The 19,685-nt window shown below is 37.5% G+C and overlaps 1 protein-coding gene across 1 annotated transcript in view; it reads right to left on the bottom strand.

Moving 5' to 3' along the window:
* Positions 1-19,685, bottom strand: part of Exoc4 (exocyst complex component 4) — a 714,919-nt gene that overhangs the window by 681,595 nt on the left and 13,639 nt on the right. The window contains exons 2-3 of the mRNA XM_041675392.1: positions 16,399-16,588; positions 4,664-4,858 (exon numbers count right to left, since the gene is read on the bottom strand). Of these exons, the coding sequence (XP_041531326.1) occupies positions 4,664-4,858; positions 16,399-16,588 (385 nt within the window). The remainder of the gene's footprint in view (positions 1-4,663; positions 4,859-16,398; positions 16,589-19,685) is intronic.

The following is a 19,685-nucleotide window of genomic DNA, read 5'->3' as shown; positions in this document are numbered from 1 at the left end:
CATTTATTGTTCCATCTCTGGAATCACAGGGTAAAGGCAGAGAAATTACTTTTGAAGGCTATCTTCTGATGCACAAAAATAGATTGAGACCTTTAAAGAAAGCTGCAACCCATCAAGGTGGAGAAACTATGTGGAGCCCAGTTCCAACTGATACATCCACAACACAACTTCTGTACCTAAGGCTTGGGGATTTTAGTGTAAAGGAGGTAGAAAGATTTTAAGAGCCAGAGAAACAGGGAAGTTTGCTGTGAGATTGTATCTCCTAGAAATATCAGAAAAGCTACACTCACTAACATGGTTGTCTTAACAGAACCTGAACAAAGACGACTGCAACAGACATGATAACAGAAGGGGAAGAAACTCATGATGCTCTTAACCGTAGGCGATTAAGGAATATGGAGAGTGGGAGAAATAATCCTCCCAGGAAAAAGGCCCCAATTTGGTTACCCCAAACCAAGTAGTCATCCCTGAAATTATATGCATACAAATAACATTATAAAAATTGAGCAGAACGTGCTGCCATACTTAGGAATACATACATACACATACACACACACACACACACACACACACACAAATACATATAGAAAGGATTAGAGGGAGAAAAGGAAAGGGAACACATGATATAATTGTGTTTTAATTTCAAAAAACAAATATTTTCAAATGAAAAAATGTTAAAAGAAAAAAGAGCTATACCTTATCTTTATATACAACAAATAAATACACTATAATTAATAAAAAAGCTATTTTTTGTTTTTGTTTTGGGGCTTTTGTGTTTTTTATTTATTTAGTTGGTTGGTTGGGGTTTTGTTTGCTTGTTTATTGTTTTGAGACAGGGTTTCTCTGTGTAGCTTTGGCTGTCCTGAAACTTGCTCTGTAGACCAGTTGGCCTTTAACACACAGAGATCCATCAGCCTCTGCCTCCCAAATGCTGGGATTAAAGGTGAGTGCCACCACTGCCCAGCAAAGATGTATTTATTATTATGTATACAGTGTTCTGCCTGCCTGTATACATACCAGAAGACGACACCAGTTCTCATTAAAGATGGTTGTGAGCCACCATGTGGTTGCTGGGAATTGAATTCAGGATCTCTGAAAGAACAGCCAGTGCTCTTAACCTCTAAGCCATAGGTGGTACATTAAATTTAATGGAATATATATTCTATTATACATGTAATATATATATATGTAATATATGTAAGAAATATAATGCTAAGCATAATCAAAAGTCATCATAGGCACAGGTTCATTGATATGAAGACAAGATTGCTAACACACAAATCCCTTAAAGTCAATGAAATTCTTTTCATCTTTTTGTGATATTTTTCAAAACTGATACTAAGTTTACCACAGAAGAAGAGAGGACCAAAAGAGTATAAGCAATTTAGAAGAAAATGAAGGACTATTTTTACTGCTTTTCAAGATATATTACAAAGTTATAGTAATTCAAAGGTCATGATTTTTGTACATGAATAGGCAAGACCAACTGAACAAAATGAAAACCTGGAGATACATACATATGTGAAAATTTGGAATGTGACAAACAGTATTATAAATCAAGAGAAGGATTCAATAAATGCATAGTCAAGAGAGGACAAAGAGCAAAAGTAAAATTAAATCCGGTCCTGAAACTTGCTCTGTAGACCAAGCTGGCCTTTAACACACAGAGATCTTATTTAGAATAGCATAAATAAGAATGGGTTAAAGAACAAAATAAAAAATTCTCTTAATGACAAAAGGATAGAAATTTCTCCCTAAAATCGCATACCTTAAATAAGCAATGTTCAGATATTTTGCATTAAAAATGTTATGAGAAGCTAATATAAACAAAACACCAACTGAAAAGCAATATTTATAGCCCATGTAGCAAACAAAGGATTAGTATTCAAAATATAAAAACAACTAAAATGGAGGAAAAGAAACAATGTATCTTACACATTGACCTTCTGGGAAAGGGGACTGTTTATCCCCTTCCCTCACCCCAAACACAAAGATTCTAGCTAGTATTTATGATCACTATACCTATCTGGTTAAGCGTAGATCTTAGACTTCTATTAATTAGTAAAAAAGATTATAAATAAATAGGTTATTCTCTTCTACAACTGAATAGATGAAGTATATGGCTTATACTTCTTGTTCTCTCCCACCAAAACACAAACACCCAACTCTAACCCACATATAGTTAAGACAAGTTGTCTTGGTTGGCTTTCTGTTGCTATAACAAACAAAATTAAAAGCAACTTGGAAAGAAAAAAAAGGTTCATATTAGCACACATCATTAAGGGAGACCAACGCAGGAGGTACAAGCATGAACTTGAAACAGAAACCAGTGGAAGACGGGTTTAAAATGCTGGATGGTTATTATCTATATATTTTCTGCCCTTTGAACCAAGGCAAGAAATATAGCGGGAAGAAATCAGTACTAAAATCATGTTGAAATGGTAATGAGAGATTGTTTTTAGCTTTGGAGGACGATCATGGATCTCATTTTAGAGAATAAAATTTTTGTGACATAGACCTGAAGATTTGTAAGGTTAGGTGTTCCATAAAGGTTTGAAGTCATTTTTGATTGATTATAGCTTTGTTTTGTTCCTTTCACCTGCTAAGAAAGAAAATGACTTCTTTGATATTAATTTTAGAAATACCTTTACAGAGCTGGAGTGCTCTGTGACATGGCCTTTACTGTCTTAGTCCATGGTGTCCTTACACCTACTGAATTAATGAAGTTCCTACAGGCTGCAATTTGTGGTGAATGTCAAGCCAGACTTTGCACCCTCTTGGTCCTGACTTTTCCAGGGCTGGTGGCTTTTCTGGAGGGCTGCCCATTTACACACAACCATATCTATTTTCATCTCTGTAGAAGTCTATATAAGCCCAACATCAGCTATGCTGGATTTGAATTTTTCTATTATCCACAATAGAGTCAAGTTCTTTACAAATTATATTGGGGAAAACTCTGATGGACTTGGTGGGAACACTGCTTCACTTCCATTAAGAATTTTGCTGGAAGTTTACTATAAGAAGTGTTAAGGAATTTGGTAATCAAAGAATGAGAAGTGTACTAATATTTTATCACATATTAGTTATAAGTCAACTGAATCATCAGTTTTAACAGTGCAAAGAGTATTGGTGTAATAAGAGTGTCTTTCTGTAGTAAGAGAATTATTATTGTTATTATTTTAGCTCTGTGTATGTGTGTGGTTGTTGGTGGGTTTTTTTGGTACTTGCTATTGAATGTAGGGCCTTGTACATGATTGGTAAGCACTCTGCCCTTTACCACTAAGCTATGTGTCTTCAGCCCATTTTTTATTTCAGTTTTTTACTCCCCAAGACAGGGTTTCTCTGTATAGCCCTGGATTTCCTGGAACTCATTCTGTAGACCAGGCTGTTCTTGAACTCACAGAGATCTGTCTGTCTGTCTCCCAAGTGCTGGGATTAAAGGCATGTGCCAATGCTACCTGGCATCTATCCAGTTTTTTGAGATAGGGTCTTACTCATTTGTCAAGATTGTCTCAAACTCTTTCTGTAGCCTGAGTGGACCTTGGATTTGTAGTTTTGTGGTCTCAGCCTTGAGATCAGCCAGGATCACAGCCAGGTCTAGCTTGTTCCTAGCATCTTATCAGGGGACATCTAAGTTCATAATGACAGGGCTGTACAACAGCAAAACCTACTTTTCAGTATTAGTGTTCATTTATATATATCTTTGCTAATTTACCAAGATTTAGCTATTCGAAAAGATAAGCTTATATATGTTTATGGAACATATATATAGCTACTTTTATCACTGAGTTACTGTTTTGGTGTGTGTCTGCTTTTAATTAAATGGCATGTATTAAAATAGGTTGTTAGGGCTTATTTAGGTTAATTCTGTTCATTTTAAAACTTCAGAATATTCTTTTATGGTCTAATTCATTTATTTAAAGGCTTAAAATGAGTATTGACCTTTCCTTAACTAATTTTTGCTCAGGTCTTAATTAAATAACTTCATTAAATTCTTTGTTGTAAGTTGTAGAAATTAAACTTTGTTTTTCCTTGATGTAACAAACACCTGAGATAAATCAGCTCATGAGAAGGATCAGGTTTATTTTGGTTTATAGTTTAAGAGGTTTCAGTTCATGGTTATTTGGAAAAGGTATTTCACAATCTTGGGAGCATGTGGCAGAGGAAATCACTCATTTATTGTGACCAAGAAGCAAAAAGAGAGTCAGAAAGTGACTGGAGTCCTTTAAAGTGATGCCTCCAATGGCCTAACTTTCACTGTTCCACTACCTCTCAATCGTGCTGCGGGCAGACTAAGGACCATGCCCTTAACACATGGCTCTTTGGGCAGCATTAGGGTCAAAAAACTGGACTCATGTAAATCGTCTGTTAAAAAGGACAGACGCATACTTGGAAAGCCACCTCTGTTTTCTCTCTGCATGTCTTCATTGTTCTCTTCCACACTGGTGTCAACTTGACACAGACATGGAGTGACCCTGTAAGAGAGAACTACAGTTGGAGAATGGCCTAGGTCAGGTTGGCCTGTGTTTATGTGTGTGAGGCATTTTCTTAATTGCTAAGGCTCCCCACCAAGGGCTTGACAATCCTGTTTGTACCATACTATATGCAGAGACAAGAGAACTTGGAATCTTTGCATGAGAGCCTTTGCACAGGCTGATCTTACCAGCATGTCAGTGGCACTAAGGTAGTGCTTGCTGGCCATGCACTGTTCCAGTTTTTGAGGCACTTGCTTTATGTTCTCAATTTCATCCAGCAGGTTCAGGACATGCTTATGTTCAATTCCTTCAATCCATAGTTTACGAAGCTCATCCCGTTTGCAGTGCAACAGCATCTTGCAGGAAAGTAGATTCTCTTTTACCTACAATAAAACATATCTGATCTTGAGTCAATTCAAAATCTTGTCAGCCTAAACCACCAATCTGGTTAGTATTCCCCACTGATCCTGTATGTGTAACAGTTCCTAATTCCCTCCCACTTATTCCCCTTGGTTTGTCCCCTTTCTAAATTCTAATCCTGATTCTGGTCACTTGGATGCATCACTACCTCTCTGTGTTTCTATTTTTTCTCCCATGAAATGAGAAAACTACTTCTAATATACCTTTGAGTGAATCTAAAAATAATTACAATGGATATTAGGCACTCTGAAAATATGAAGCACCATACAAATGCAGATTTACCTAAACAGAGGAATGATCAGTATGAGAGTCCAGTTCTAGTATTCCTTCCCCAAATCCCCTTGCAGCTGAAGGCCACACAGCCCATGCTTATAGCTCTAGAACTCCAGCCAATGTTTATGACCAAGAACCTCAGTGCTATTCCCAAATAACCACAATAAAATTAGGCCCAACATTGAAAAAGGAGTAAACACATGCAGAAATAATCTCAAAGACACATGACGTATTTTTTTGCCTCCCACTTTAAAGTATCAGTAAATTTGATATTAAATAGACAATATCCAGCATTCTGTATAAACTGTACATTCTCACTGCTGCACATGCAAAATGTGATTAGATGTAGAGAAGTTAGGGGATAAAAGGGATTGGGATACAGATAATAATCACAATCACATCATAAAAGTAAGTTTCTATTTTCTACCCAATAAAAATTTCAATGTTTAATACACGGAAAAGGAATTTAAAAAAAAAATAAGGTCTCATGTAGTTCAGGCTGGCTCAAACCCACTGGTCTTGACATGGTGAGTCTACTGCCTCCTGCCCCCAAGCACTAGGACTGAAGCATATGTTGCCATACTTGGGTTTCTGCGAGGGGATTTTTTAATTCATTCAATAAATTATATAACTGCTTTCAAACACCGTTGACAGTCCTCGCATATGCTTCTATTTGGAGCTCAACATTTGTTTAGTTTTGTCTCTATTTCCCTGGAGGTGACTTCAACTCCAGTGTAGACTTGGTACATTCTGACAGCCATGTACACCTATATGATCCAAACTGCCAAGAGTGTGAGGCTTGTGTATCACCCTAGAGTCTGCATGTCTACTTCTCCTGAAAAACCAGATTCCTCTTCAATGAGAATATTTTGAGAATGAACATACTATGGACACTGAGCTTTTGATTACTGTAAAATGAAATTCAGTATTTGTCTAAAAAGCACAGAAAAAGTGAAAATAGATTGCTAAGGCCAGAAGGTCTCTTGAGAAAACAGCTAATCTGATTTTATAATTTTATAGCGTCTAAGGCAGTTTTCTATATAACTCATGTAAAGAAGGCAGCCATGGATAAGAGGATGTGATTGTGATGTCCTTTGAGAAGCATGGTGGCATGGCTCCATGGCAGGGTAGATAAAATCTGACAGAAGTGGTACTTGTTCTCACCATCGCTTTTTGCAATCCTACTATGGTAAAAGCAAAGAGATTCTTTATAAACATGACATCGAGAAAAAAAGAACAGAGGAGGGAAGAGTAAAAAGAAAATCACAATACAGTTCCAGAAGCTAGCCAGAAGTGGATGGTGGATGGTGGAAGCTGGCAGACCATGGAAGCCTGAGTGTCTCTGGAGTGTGTTGGCTACACTGAAGGGCAGCAGCAGAACATGGAAAGCCTAAGCAATTCAGACTCCCCACAAGAATATCTTAAGGACCAGCATCCCATCAAGCCACATGGGCAGGTGAGTACTTCTGTTAGCAATTGTCAATGCTGGGCAATTGGAAAGGATATGGGTCAAGGAATGGTAGGTACGGCTAAAGGCAGGGTGAGAGGTACCAAAGAAAAACAAGAGGATGTAGTCTAAGGGAAGCCTATTAGCAAGATCCTTAGGGCCTCTGGGCCCTTAGCAAGGTCAAAGATTCAACGCTAATAACAATGACAGCTTCCCTCTAGCATCAACCAGAGAAAGTAAGGGCATTCCCTCTCAAAAGTGATCTGGTTCAAGTTTAAAGGCACCTGACTTTTCACTGAAGAAACTGGGAGTCCAGGCCCTCAATTTGCTTTAAGCTTCCAATTAACTCCCTTGCATACAAATGGCAACCAAAGAAAATCCTGGCAAGACAAGTCCTTTGGCCATATACATAAGGCAACAACTGAACATATTCAACAGGTTGTACTGATAATATTGATATATTTATATGCATATATAGCAACAAAGGCTAAAGAAAAATAAGGAGGCTGGCTGTGATTTCAGAAGGGGAATGTTACACATGGGAGGGGTAGGAAGGAGAAGGAGGAATAAAAATTCTAGTTTAATTAAATATTAAAAAACAAAAAGGATTGACAAGCATCAGAATAAAAGGAAGGGACTAATAAAAAGAAACTATACAGAAAATGGTTTTTTTACCTACAATTAACATTCTTAGTAAAAAATAAGAAAAGCTATTACATCAAAGAAACAAAACAGAACAAGACAATTTAGAAAATGAAAAACTCTTAGAAATTTTAAAAATGATATAAAATTGATAATGAATAAAAAAGTTAAGATACTCCAAGTGTGTGGGTGTGTGCACATGAGTAAGATTTTTAAAAGTTAGAAGATTGAACTGGTGTTCAATAGTTACCAAAGAAGCCTAAAGGAAAGAAAAATTATTTTTATAATATAACAAAGAAAAGTATTAATAAAATTTAAACAAATAAAAATTCCTAGTGCAAAGAGTATTATTTCTCAAACTGAGAAACCACATGAAGTAATGAAGACAACAAAATGGGAAGAGACTGTGTCAAGCAGACAAGAAGTAGAGGGCAGTCTAGCCTTGGAGACCCTTCTTAGAAAAAGAGGGAGAAAGGAGTGACACAGGAAAGGTAAGGGGTGAAATGAGAGGGATAGAGAAATAAACAGACAGGAGGAAATGACAGCAAGAAGTGGTGGGATATGAAATGAAAACCTAAAAGATTTTGAAAGAAAGCATCAGGGCTAGACAGAAGTTGGTGGATTAGACAAAGGGATACTATCTCTTCAGAATTCTGTGAGAGAATTATTTCCCAGAAAGTTATCAATTGAGTATGAAGAAAGCATAATGACATTTTCAGACATGCAAGCATTCACAAAATAAACATTGCATGGACAGAATCAGCAACCTACTGAGAAATGCTACTCCGTCAATACAAGAGCCCAGATGAAATGGCAAAGGGGATTTCCTCCACAGAAGAAAGCTACAAAGTCACCCTCATCGCCCTAGGGAGAGCAATGGTAGCAACAAACTACACAGAAGAAAACATAACCATGCAATGGCTTAGATGTGAATACTGACATAATTACAATAAAAAGGCCCAGAAGTTTAACCAAAACAGGAATATCTCTTGTTTTTAGACAAGAGGAAGGAGGAAAATGTGTCAGGAGAGGGAAGGACTAAATCGACCTTCATATATGGCAGAAGTCAATATACAGTTTCTGAAACAGAAAAGTCAAGAACAGTATGAACACACTATCAGACATGCAAATGTTCAAGGAGGGGAACTATAGCAAATTCTGGCCTTACATGGCTGGACTTGGGACCTGGCAAGGATAAGGTGAGAGAAGCCTTGTTTTAATCATTATTTCTGGTTTTGACTCAAATATCTCTCAAGGTCACTCATAAATTCCCTTGTATTCTTGATCTACATAGTTGTTATTAATCTTATTACATTTTAAAAATCTGTTAGAATTTGATTTCTGATATTCTCCTATGACCTTAATTCTACAAGTCTGGTCTTTCCCATGAAAGTAGGTAAAATATATATTTGGTCAGAATCCCACCTAGGCTCTTGATCAAAGGTGGGGGATAAACTCACAAAGTGTCAGTCAAGCTTAGCAAATTCCTATATGGTAGGAAAAGGCCATTATGGAATTTCATACTAGCATATACACGTACAATTGGACCACTTCCCCACTTTTACTCACTAGATAGAAACTAAAGTGAAAATAAGGTAGAATGGCAGGAAAACATAATTGGGTCGTACATAAAATGAACACCACCAAGATTATTCCCTAAACTGAACTAGCATGGTAAAAGACATAAGAAAGTACAAGAAATTTTATTACCTGTCTTAGTTATGGTTTCTATTGCTGTGGAGATATATCCTATGACCACGGGAACTCTTATAAAGAAAAAATTTAATTGGGTGGTTTACAGTTTCAATCCATTATCATCACAGTAGGTCATGGTGGCACGTAGGCAGACATGGTGCTGGAGAAGGAGCTACATCTTGATCAAGCAGGCAACAGAAGTGAACAGTCTCACTGGGTATAGCTTGAGTAAAGGAGACCTCAAAGCCCTCCACCACAGTGACACACTTCTTCCTACAAGCCCACACTTGTAGGAAGTGCCTCGCTTTGGAGGCCATTTTCTTTCAATACACCATACCACCAAACTATCCTGTGTCTCTTACTTTAGATTAGAAAATCATGAAAACTGTCAGCCACAAAAAAAGAAAAATATGGAGAATATCAAAACTGTGTGATAAGAAAAGAAGCCAGTTGTCATAAGGACATGTGTATGAGTTCTCCAGCAGGCAAGCCTAATCCAGTGACAGATTTTCTATCAGCAGTTGTACACAGCAGTATGTGGATGAGAACTAACTATAAGAAGCAGAAGGCCACACATGGCAGTGCACATTGTATAACCAAAGTATTAGGAAAGCTAAAGCAGAAGGAGCCTAAGTTTGAAGCTAGTCTGAACAACAATAGCCAAGTTTAAAGTTAGCCTGGGCTACATAGCAGGGGTCAATGCTCTGATATAATAGTAACAAATTCAAATATATAAACAGTAAATTCATTGACATATAACAAAATGCATGTATATTACTGCTTGAAAATTAAATTTCAATGAAGATAAGGAATAAACCATTAAAGAAAATAATATAAAGCCAGGATAAGGGACAGACCTTTAATCCTAGCATTGGTGAGGCAGAGGCAGGCAGATCTCTGTGAGTCTGAGGACACTGTGATCTACATAATGGGCTCTAGCACAGCTACATAGACAGACTGGCTGTCTCAAACAAAAAATAATAATGATGATGATGACAGTACAAAAGGAAGGAAGGTATGGAGGGAAGGAGGGACCGACGGAGGAAGGGTGGAGGGAGAGAGGGAGAGGAAAAGAAAGAAAAGAATATGGAGATTCCTGATTAAAATAATAAATAAAACAACAGTATGAACCAAGAATCCCACTTCTGGCCATTCAGATAGCTTCCAATTCATGATGTCAACTTCACAATGAGAAAAAAGGGGACCTATTCAATAGGAGCAGTCCCTTAAATTGTGATCATTTTCCAGGTTAGCATTATGTTGTATGCTACTCTATAACAATGCTGGGCAGCAGCAACAACCTACAGCTCCCAGAGAGCCACACAATCAGAAGAGTAAACAAAGGACGCTTCACAATGCACTACAGCCAAGCTGGGAAGATAATGAACAAGATATATTAAGTGTACTTTTTAGTTTGTGGCATTTTCAATTATGATAGGAGTACTTAGATATAATCCAACCATAAATCAAGGAACATCTGTACATCTAAAGGAAACAAAATCAGTATGTCAAAGAGACATCTACACTACCATGTTCATACAGTGTTACTCTCAAAAACCTAGACACAGAACCAATATAAGTGCCCAACAGACAAATGAATGAAGATAACAATGCACATATGCACAGCATTCATCTTTGTAAAAAATGTATGACATCTTCTAAAAGGAAGGAAATCCTGACATTTGCAACTACATGAATGAAGCTGAAAGGCATCATGCTGAGAGAAAGAAGCCAAGTATATAAAGAATATACCTCATGAACCCACTTACATATGACAATTTTAAAAGTCAAACTCAGAAAAGAAAATGACAGATATTATCAGAGGAAGAGGCTGAAGAGATGTTAGCCACAGGGTACAAATTCCTAATCAGATAAAAGGAGTAAACCCAAGAGATCTGTTGTACAACATGCTAACTGAAGTTAATAGCAATATGTTTTATACCTTAAAATCGCTAAGAAATAGTAAAAGTAGCTTTACTTAGTTTTACATAGAAAGGGTATCTAGATAAGGTGATGCACATATTAACTTGATTTCACCATTCCACAATGTGTTCATATTCCAAAATACCATGGTACATCCATAAATGTACAAAATTTTTATTTGTCAACTAATAAATGTAAACACGTTCCTTTTAATTGGGGATGTAAAACATAGACTATCAAGAAAGTATCAAACTCACATAAACATTTATTTCTCAAATCCATATTCTATTTTTATAAATATGATAACAGTATTGTCATCCTGTTACATTTAATTTATAGGGATAATTACTATTGAAAATTTCTATTACCCTGCTTCATTCATAAACAAATCCATGGAAAGCCAAGTTATTACAATCATGGCATCATGTTTTGCCTCCTCAGCATTACAGTAACTTGACATTCGCTCCAAATCATGTGTTCAGCAGCATCAAGAACTTCAGGCTCAATATACAGAACTGTAAGTCACTCTAATTAGAGACCAGAAGAAAATAAAAGCAGGGCTCAAGAGGCTATTGAAAACAGAAATGTGAGATGATACAGGTGGCAGAGAAGTAGTAATTTTTGTAACCCAACCTTGGATCAAACAAAGGAATGAGGAAAACTAACTCACACTTTAAGAAATACAAACCTGCCTCAGCTTTTGTAAGAGGAATAGCAGAGACAGAGAAATAGCTGAGACACACTTAAGAGGGGCTGATAGATAGCTGCCGGGGAAACACATGAAGGCCACAATCTTCAAGACACAAAAGCAGAAAAGTACTGAACTCAAATCAAGAGAAATAAGGAAGGAAAATTCCTCTGAGTGTGCTACCCCCCATAATAAAGCACAGCACATGTGCAAGCATCTTAGGACACCTGCACGCCAGAAAGAACCTAAGAAGTTCTCTCTTGAGCAGGAAATGGTCACTAAAAATCAATATATCAATATCACTTAGTTTACAAACACACAAGACTGTTCTTTCCCTTTTGTGGCAATGGAAGTAAATCTACATCTAAGTGTCTGCATATGTGTGTGCCCATGAGAAGGGCCCGAGTCTGTCCCATAGAGACTTTATAAAAAGTTTATAAAAAGTTCACAGAAACAATAAACTTGAGAAACAACAGTCATGTTTAAACTCCCCTCACATTTTCATTTTCCGTGATTCCCCTTTAGTCTGTTTTAACTTCCATTCTCAGGCTTAAATTATCAGAAAACCTCCCCACAATTCATTCCAAGGGCAATTTATTCCTTTTTAGCTGCTAGATGCAGACACAGATCAAGAAACCCTTGAACTTTAAGGAAAGACTACCTCGTGGTTCCTACAACTACTTAAGACTACTGTTCTGCATTTAAATTACAGCTCTTGTTACTGGCGATTGTTTAGCATGCCCATTCCTGGAAACTTGAGGCTTTCTTTCCTTTTTCATACAAACATTAAGAATTTTCACTAACATTTAGGCTGTAAATAACATCTTGCAAACACCACACTGTTCTCCTATGACGTTCTTTGTATTAATTAAGGCTATTCTTCATCCTAATACTACCTTTCAAGGTAAACTCTCATAGAAAAGTCAAAAGTCATTTTGGGTAAATGTTAAGTAATAAATGTTTCATTCCTAAATAATGGGGCCCCTAACAGTATCCCTTGAATAATTATTCATAGTTATTTCTAGTTATAGGAAAGAAAAGCAAGTTTTTAGTATCGGATCTAATACCAAGAAAACATCCAATAACAAGTAAAATGTTGTGTCCGTATACAAGAAAGCTAAGTGTATGTTATGTTCTCCTCTTCCTACCCTCCTATGATAGACATCAGACAGACTACTTAATATTTTTGAAGAAATCTGCACTGAAACCACTGAACCTCATAGAAGAGAAAGTGGGAAATACACCTGAACTCATTGGCACAGAAGATCACTTCCTAAATATAATCCAATAGCCCAACACTGAGAGAAACAATTAATAAATGAAACCTCCTGAAACTGAGAAATTTCTGTAAAGCAAACAACACGGTAAACAAGACAAAACAACAGACTTCAGAATGGGAAAATATCTTCATCAACCCCATATCGGACAGAGGGCTGATCTCCAAATATACAAAGAACTCAAGAAATTGGACACCTAAAGATCACATAATCCAATAAAAAAAATGGAGTATAGACCTAAATAGAGAACTCTCAACAGATGAATCTAAAACAGCTAAAAGACACTTAAGGAAATGCTCAACATCCTTAGTCAACAGAAAAATGCAAATCAAAACAACACTGAGATTCCATCTTACACCTGTAAGAATGGCCAAGATCAAAAACACTGATGACAACTTATTCTGGAGATGATGTGGGGTAAAGGGAACACTCCTGCATTGCTGGTGGGAGTGCAAGCTGGTACAGCCCCTTTGGATGTCCATATGGTGATTTCTCAGAAAATTAGGAAACAACCTTCCTCAATACCCAGCAATACCACTTTTGAGTATATATCCAAAGGATGCTCAATCATAACAACAAGGACATGTGCTAGACTATGTTCATAGCAGCATTATTTGTCATAGTCAGAACCTTAAAAGCAACCTAAATGCCCCCTGACCAAAGAATAGATATAGAAAATGTGGTACATTTACACAATGGAGTAAAACACAGAGGAAGAAAAAAAAATAATGACATCTTGAAATTTGCGAGCAAATGGATGATCTAGAAAACATCATACTGAGTGAGGTAACCCAGACCTAGAAAGACAAATATCATATGTACTCACTCATAAGTGGCTTTTAGATATAAATTAAAGAAAAACTAGCCTACAATTCACAATCCCAGAGAACCTAGACAACAATGAGGACCCTAAGAGAAACATGCATGGATCTAATCTACACAGAAAGTCGAAAAAGACAAGATCTCCTGAGTAAATTGGGACTGTGGGGATTATGGAAGAGGGTAGAAGGGGAGTGGAGAAAAATAAATAGCTCAATAAGAACAATTTAAAAAAAGAACACATTTTTATCTGACTTGTTCCCCCTTAAAATATATTCCTATATCATCAGGTACAGTATGTCTTTAAATGTTAGTCACATTATGTTGTTCCTAAGTTTAAAACCTTACCACTTCTAAAAGGCTAAAATTAAGCATAGTGCACATTGTAAAATCATCAGACACATGAGCCAAGTGTACATCAGTGCATTCATTAAAATGGAGCTCTTCTGATGACCTGCCACACCTCACACACCAGTCTTTCTCTTGTCTCAAGTCACCTTATCAATCCTTTACCATCTCAGGATCATGGCACCTGCTCTCCCTCCTTCTTCAAAGTCTCCTTACAGACTCTCTCCTCATCCTCTTCAGACACTAGCTTCCCTTGACTAACCTTGTTAAAAGAGCAAATCCCTAATTTGTCCTTGCTTGCTTTTTTCTTTTCTTTTATTACCATGTGGTCTGTTTATTCTGATGAGAATGTAAACTAAAACTTAAACTCTCTAGACAGAAATATTTCACTTCTACACTCCAGAGCCTAGAACAACAATCTCTGCACAAGGCAGACACTCAAGATAAAGAGACTAAACAAAAGCTGGAGTAATCTATCTGTTGCTTTTGTTCTACCCTATCCTCATGTAAGCTCCATGAGGACAGGGATTGGTGTCTTCCACTTTTATATCCACCAGCACCTGAAGCAGAACCAAGAGAATGGCTGGCACTCAAGAGAAATATTAATGGACTCAATCGTCTTTATATTCCTTTGCTAGAGAACAGAAAGGAAAGTTCACGTAAGAGCTGAGTATTCTCAACTTCCTGTGTGTCTCTAGAATAACGCAGCCTGATGAGAGCCGACTCATCCAGTTTCACCTGACACAAATGTATACCCACACTTGATAATAACCTGAAGTGCAGGGGAAAATGGCATGGAAAGATGAGTGGGGCAACATTACTGCTTCTTGGATCATTAAAAAAAAAATAGCCGCTTATGGTACAAAATTACCAAAATATAGAATATAAATTTACTTTCATTTTCCAGCATTTTTCTTGGCTTATTAATCAATTATTAAGGTGTTTTTTGCACAGCTTTCATCCTGCACTTCTTGTCCAAATACTGGCACTAATTCCTAACACTGAATCAGGTGACATTTATTTTCCTGGCAAACTGATATAACAAAGGCTTCTTTTGTTTTATTTCTTTCATTCTGACTTTAGTATACTGAAATTAAGAATGGTAAATCGAATAGGGTCGTTTCTAGAACAAACGTAAGACCCTCAAAATGAGGCCCTTGTTTTCAGCAACAAGACCAAACAGACACATTCTGTTGCAGCAATGATGCTATTGTCAGGAACAGAGTAATGACTGCTGACTCCTCCCTGGAGATTAGGACAAAGTCCTTCCAGTCAGCCAAACTAACCAGCGGCCCCTTCACCCTTCCTGTGATTACCCAAGGAAAGTCAGGTCAGCAGTGCTAGACATCCATTTCCTGGCCTCTCTTGAGCTTACTATACTGTGTCAAAACGGACTAGAGTTTGTTTTACATAAGAGCAACTCATCTATAGTGTCATCCAGTTTCACAGATAAATCCACAGGAGGAAACTACCACATCTAAAGACTAAGAGTTATGGTACTCCTTTCAAAATTGGCAGGTTATTTTTAAGATGCAAAGAGATCGCCTCAGAAAAGACTAAATGCTTACTGGCCCAGAGCTGGACTCTAAGATTAGAGGCTGAAACTACAACCATAGTGTCTGCAAATTCTAATATATGCACTGCTTACAAAATCATAATAAAAGGTCTGGAGGACAAGAAAGAGTGTAACAATGCCATCAGCACAGCTATTCCTGGGCAAGAAGCAGCTAGGGGTCCTCTACATCTCCCAGCCCAGAAAGCAAAGCCCAAACAGAGGGTATAATTGACCATAGAAGCTTGAGAGGCAGTTGACAAAAAGGAGACCAAGCATGTTGCTCTGCATGCCTCACCCCAACATTACATAGCAGAGATCTCTAGCCCTCTCAGAATCGGACATGTTAGGGTTCTGCAATGTCTCATATTTATTTTAAAGGTGAAAGGCACTACTTGAAAAATACTGAGGGAAAATAAAAAAATAAAAAAATGCCAGTAAAGTCTTTAGATTCAGGGAGCCCAGAGTTCACATTTTAAATCTGTTGAGATAACAGAAGCAATCATGCATATATACATATGCATATACACACACTAAAAAAATAAAAAATACATAGCTAAGAAGTACAAAAAATGATGTGATGATATGTAGCCTTTTTTCTTTCTTTCTTTCTTTTTTTTTTAAAGCAGATCAGCTCTTTGGCCAAGTATAAAAGCATCTCTTAGAAATTCACTTTGTCCTTTAGGCACTAAAGGCAAGGTACCCAGAAAAACAATAGCTTTCAAACTTCCAGAAACAGTCTTTATGGTCAAGGACCATTAGACACGACTGTGGCACTGCTCTAAACCACACCTGGAAGGGAAGGTGACCACTGCCAGACAGGAAGAAAAGAGGTTCACCTGCTTGATTTTATTCCGCGAGTTAGTGATGCGCTCTGTGATGCTCTGGTAAGTGCGAATGGCTGTTGTCAATTCTGTGTAGTGTTGAACAATCAATTCATCCAGGTCACGGTCACACTTCTCATAGGCTTCTTCAAGGCGACCTTTCTCATTTTCTCTGTCTTCAACATCATCGCTGGTAGACAGAGTCCTGGTGAAAACAGAAATTATAAAGCTGTGTCAAACTTCAAAGCAACAATCTGAAGAACAGTATCCAGTCAATACACTAACTAGTACATTCATACCACAAACAAGGAAATGATGAGTTACCAGAAAATATAAAATGACCTTCAAAGTTCATTCCAACACCCACCTAAGTACATGCACAGGATCCCTAGCCAGAGTCCATTCTTTATCTATTCTCTTGACCCCTGAAATTATTTTAATCAGACAGCAGGTGGGCATGGATATGGAAGGAAGCTGGGTAGTTCTTGATTTGTAAGAATCATGATAATCCCTAACAGGTCCATTCTTCTTACAATTTTGACTAATAAAACCTACAGAACATCTAAAGAAAGGTCCCTTCTCCAGTCCAGGACACTGACACATAGAACTGAGATTCTCACTCTGTCATCTGTGGAAGCAAAAAGCAAGGTAAATGTTACTGCAGCTGTGTCATGGGCCTCATGGAGTCATCCCTGGAGCTGCTCTCTCCTCAAGACTTCTTGTTAGGGGAGATAATAAATATCATTGTTTAATCACTCTAGATGGCCTTCTTTCACATGTGGCTGAAGCGTACTAAGGGATAAAATTTGTCTCACTAAGGAACTACCTTCTAAAGAGTTCATGTGAATGGCCTAAAATTGTAACAGAAGCCCCAGCAGCCTAGGGATAAAGTCATGTTAATTCTAAATCTGTTACAATAGCAGTAACCTAAGCTGTACTACAAGACAGTGCCTGCATTCACTATTCTTCAAACAGCACCAACAAGATTGATAGGAATCAACAATAACCAGACAATGAGATAGGTACGGTTATTAAAAATCTTTCAATAACTCAGTTTGATACATGGGCCACAGATCTTTGTTTCCTCCATTATCTTTCTTGGATAATTTTTTTTAATTTAGTATTATAATAAAGAAACCTTTTTCTCTTATCTGCTCCCTGTGGTAATTTAGAGTTTCATTAAATTCCCTCAGATTTGTCAGCTTATACATTCAGCCTAGTTTATTTCATTTATCTTTTTTAATTTAGGGAGGGGGTATTTTAGGTTCTCAATGATGGATGCAATCAATTATAAGTCCATCATTAGAACTGCTTTCAGAGATGGTCTGTCAGCAAATCAATCACATACCCACTTCCAGATACTTTCGAGCAAAATACTGTACAACGGGCTTCTCCAAACTGTCACTCAGAGCAAGGGGTCTTAATTCATGAGCCACACAATATATAAAACTTCTTTTTCAATTTAGAGGGGAATTCAGGAGGCCTGTCTGTGGCTCCAATGTACCTTCCAAAATGAATTCGGTAAATGTGTTAGGGATGCCAAGAGATCAAGTGTTGCATGAAATGAAACAGTACTGGGAGCTATGAAGGGCAGTGCCAAGCCAGACCCTATTTCCTCATCTTTAAACTCGCGATCCTAAGACAGACAATTTCCAAGGCTGTTTTCAGGTAGAGAGCACACAAGTATTTAACTACTAAAGTAAATCAACTTAGTCTTAAAGGGAAAGCCACAAAATCACCTTCACTATCCGGTTCCGAGTATCTTAGCATGTCTTTCTGTTGTTTTTATGATATATAACTTTGCTCTTTAAATCTGAAAGCTTCCAGGATGTTAATCTAAAGAACAATCAAGAAATGCCTTCTATTTATCAACTGTCCCATTGGTAAGAGTTTCTGGATATTTTACTCAATCCCTTCCACAGTGCTACACAGCATGAGCCTGCCATTTTCACAATGCTTTCCACATTTTCCTTCCTCCTCACACACACACTGCCATTTGTGGACGGAAACATGCCAAACATCTCACACTGTTTACCTTAACTAGTCAGAATTACCATTAAGGAAAATGTCAGGCCCAGGGAGGACACCTTCTCCGGCAGGATCTGTCACTGTAATGCATTACTGGATCATTAGGAGTTACTTAGGAAAGAGAAAGGGTTACTAAAACGAAGATTAGGAGTAAATTGAGTCCACGGGGGATCTTTTCTCCTATTTTCATTTCCAGAGGAAATATTTATATAAGAAATATCCTGTGCCAAGTTTGACTCACGCTAAAAGTTCATCCTCTTCCTTTTGATGGAACCTGGGATGAATGACAGTTTGTCTTTAGTCAAACACATATTCTAAAACTCTAAAAATACAAACTGTTACAGTATTTTTTTAATTAGTAAAGAAAAAGGCAGTAAGATAATGAAAATAATAAAGACCTCTAAAATTTAAAGAGGCTAACACATGCCAGAAAGCAGCTTTACTCGGCATTGTATCGAACACATGCCCACTCCTGCTGGAGAGGAGCCTGTCGTTATCTTCTGGCCCCCTTTCCACACTAGAAGCAGCTAACCTTGAAGAGATTAATTTGCCCCCTCACACAACAAGAATAAGAGATCCTAGAAGGATTGAAAACCCAAGTCGGTCTGTTTATAGAGTAGGTTTTAAACAACTGTAGAGTAATTAAAATCTGTCTCTGCACTCTAACTACCTAGGTTGAACTTCTTACTCCAACACGCCTACTACCTATCCAGTTTCATAGTGTGGAAGTCTGCATATGCCGCCGTGTCAATGTGAAAAGGCGCGGGGCTTTGAAGCCTACTTCCAAACAGAAAGAGGTATTATATATCACAAAACAGGCAAATTATTTTAAACAATTTTCTCGGGTTTTGGTTTGGAGCAATTTCTATCTTTGTTTTGAGGGCGTTTTTTGTTTTCATTTTCTAATACAGTGGCTTGCTGTGCAGCTCAAACTGACCCACCAATCACTGTAGCCTTCAAGGCTTGTATGATTGTCCTGCCTCTGCCTCCCAAGTGTTAACATACAAGCACCACCACACCTGGTACTACAATGCAGTTTTAGTGAAAAAATGATCTACGATTTGGTGGACAGTCGGTGCTGATGAGACATATTTCATATGTGAAATGTCAATACTAAGCCCAGAAATGTACGCATTAGCCATTGCCCTGTGTCCAGCACATGGGGAAGGAGATAAATGTGAAGCCTGAGGTACAAACAGAAGCAATGCAGTGGTCACACAGTAAGCACATAATGAGTTGCTATTTTTCCTGTCTCAATAACAAACTGAGAATTT

The sequence above is a fragment of the Microtus oregoni genome, unplaced genomic scaffold, assembly GCF_018167655.1.
Source record: "Microtus oregoni isolate MIOR12 unplaced genomic scaffold, Mior012 000026F_ref0000081, whole genome shotgun sequence".
Lineage (NCBI taxonomy): Eukaryota > Metazoa > Chordata > Mammalia > Rodentia > Cricetidae > Microtus > Microtus oregoni.
Note: the sequence above shows the minus strand (reverse complement) of the source record. Positions and strands in the feature narration are given on the sequence as shown.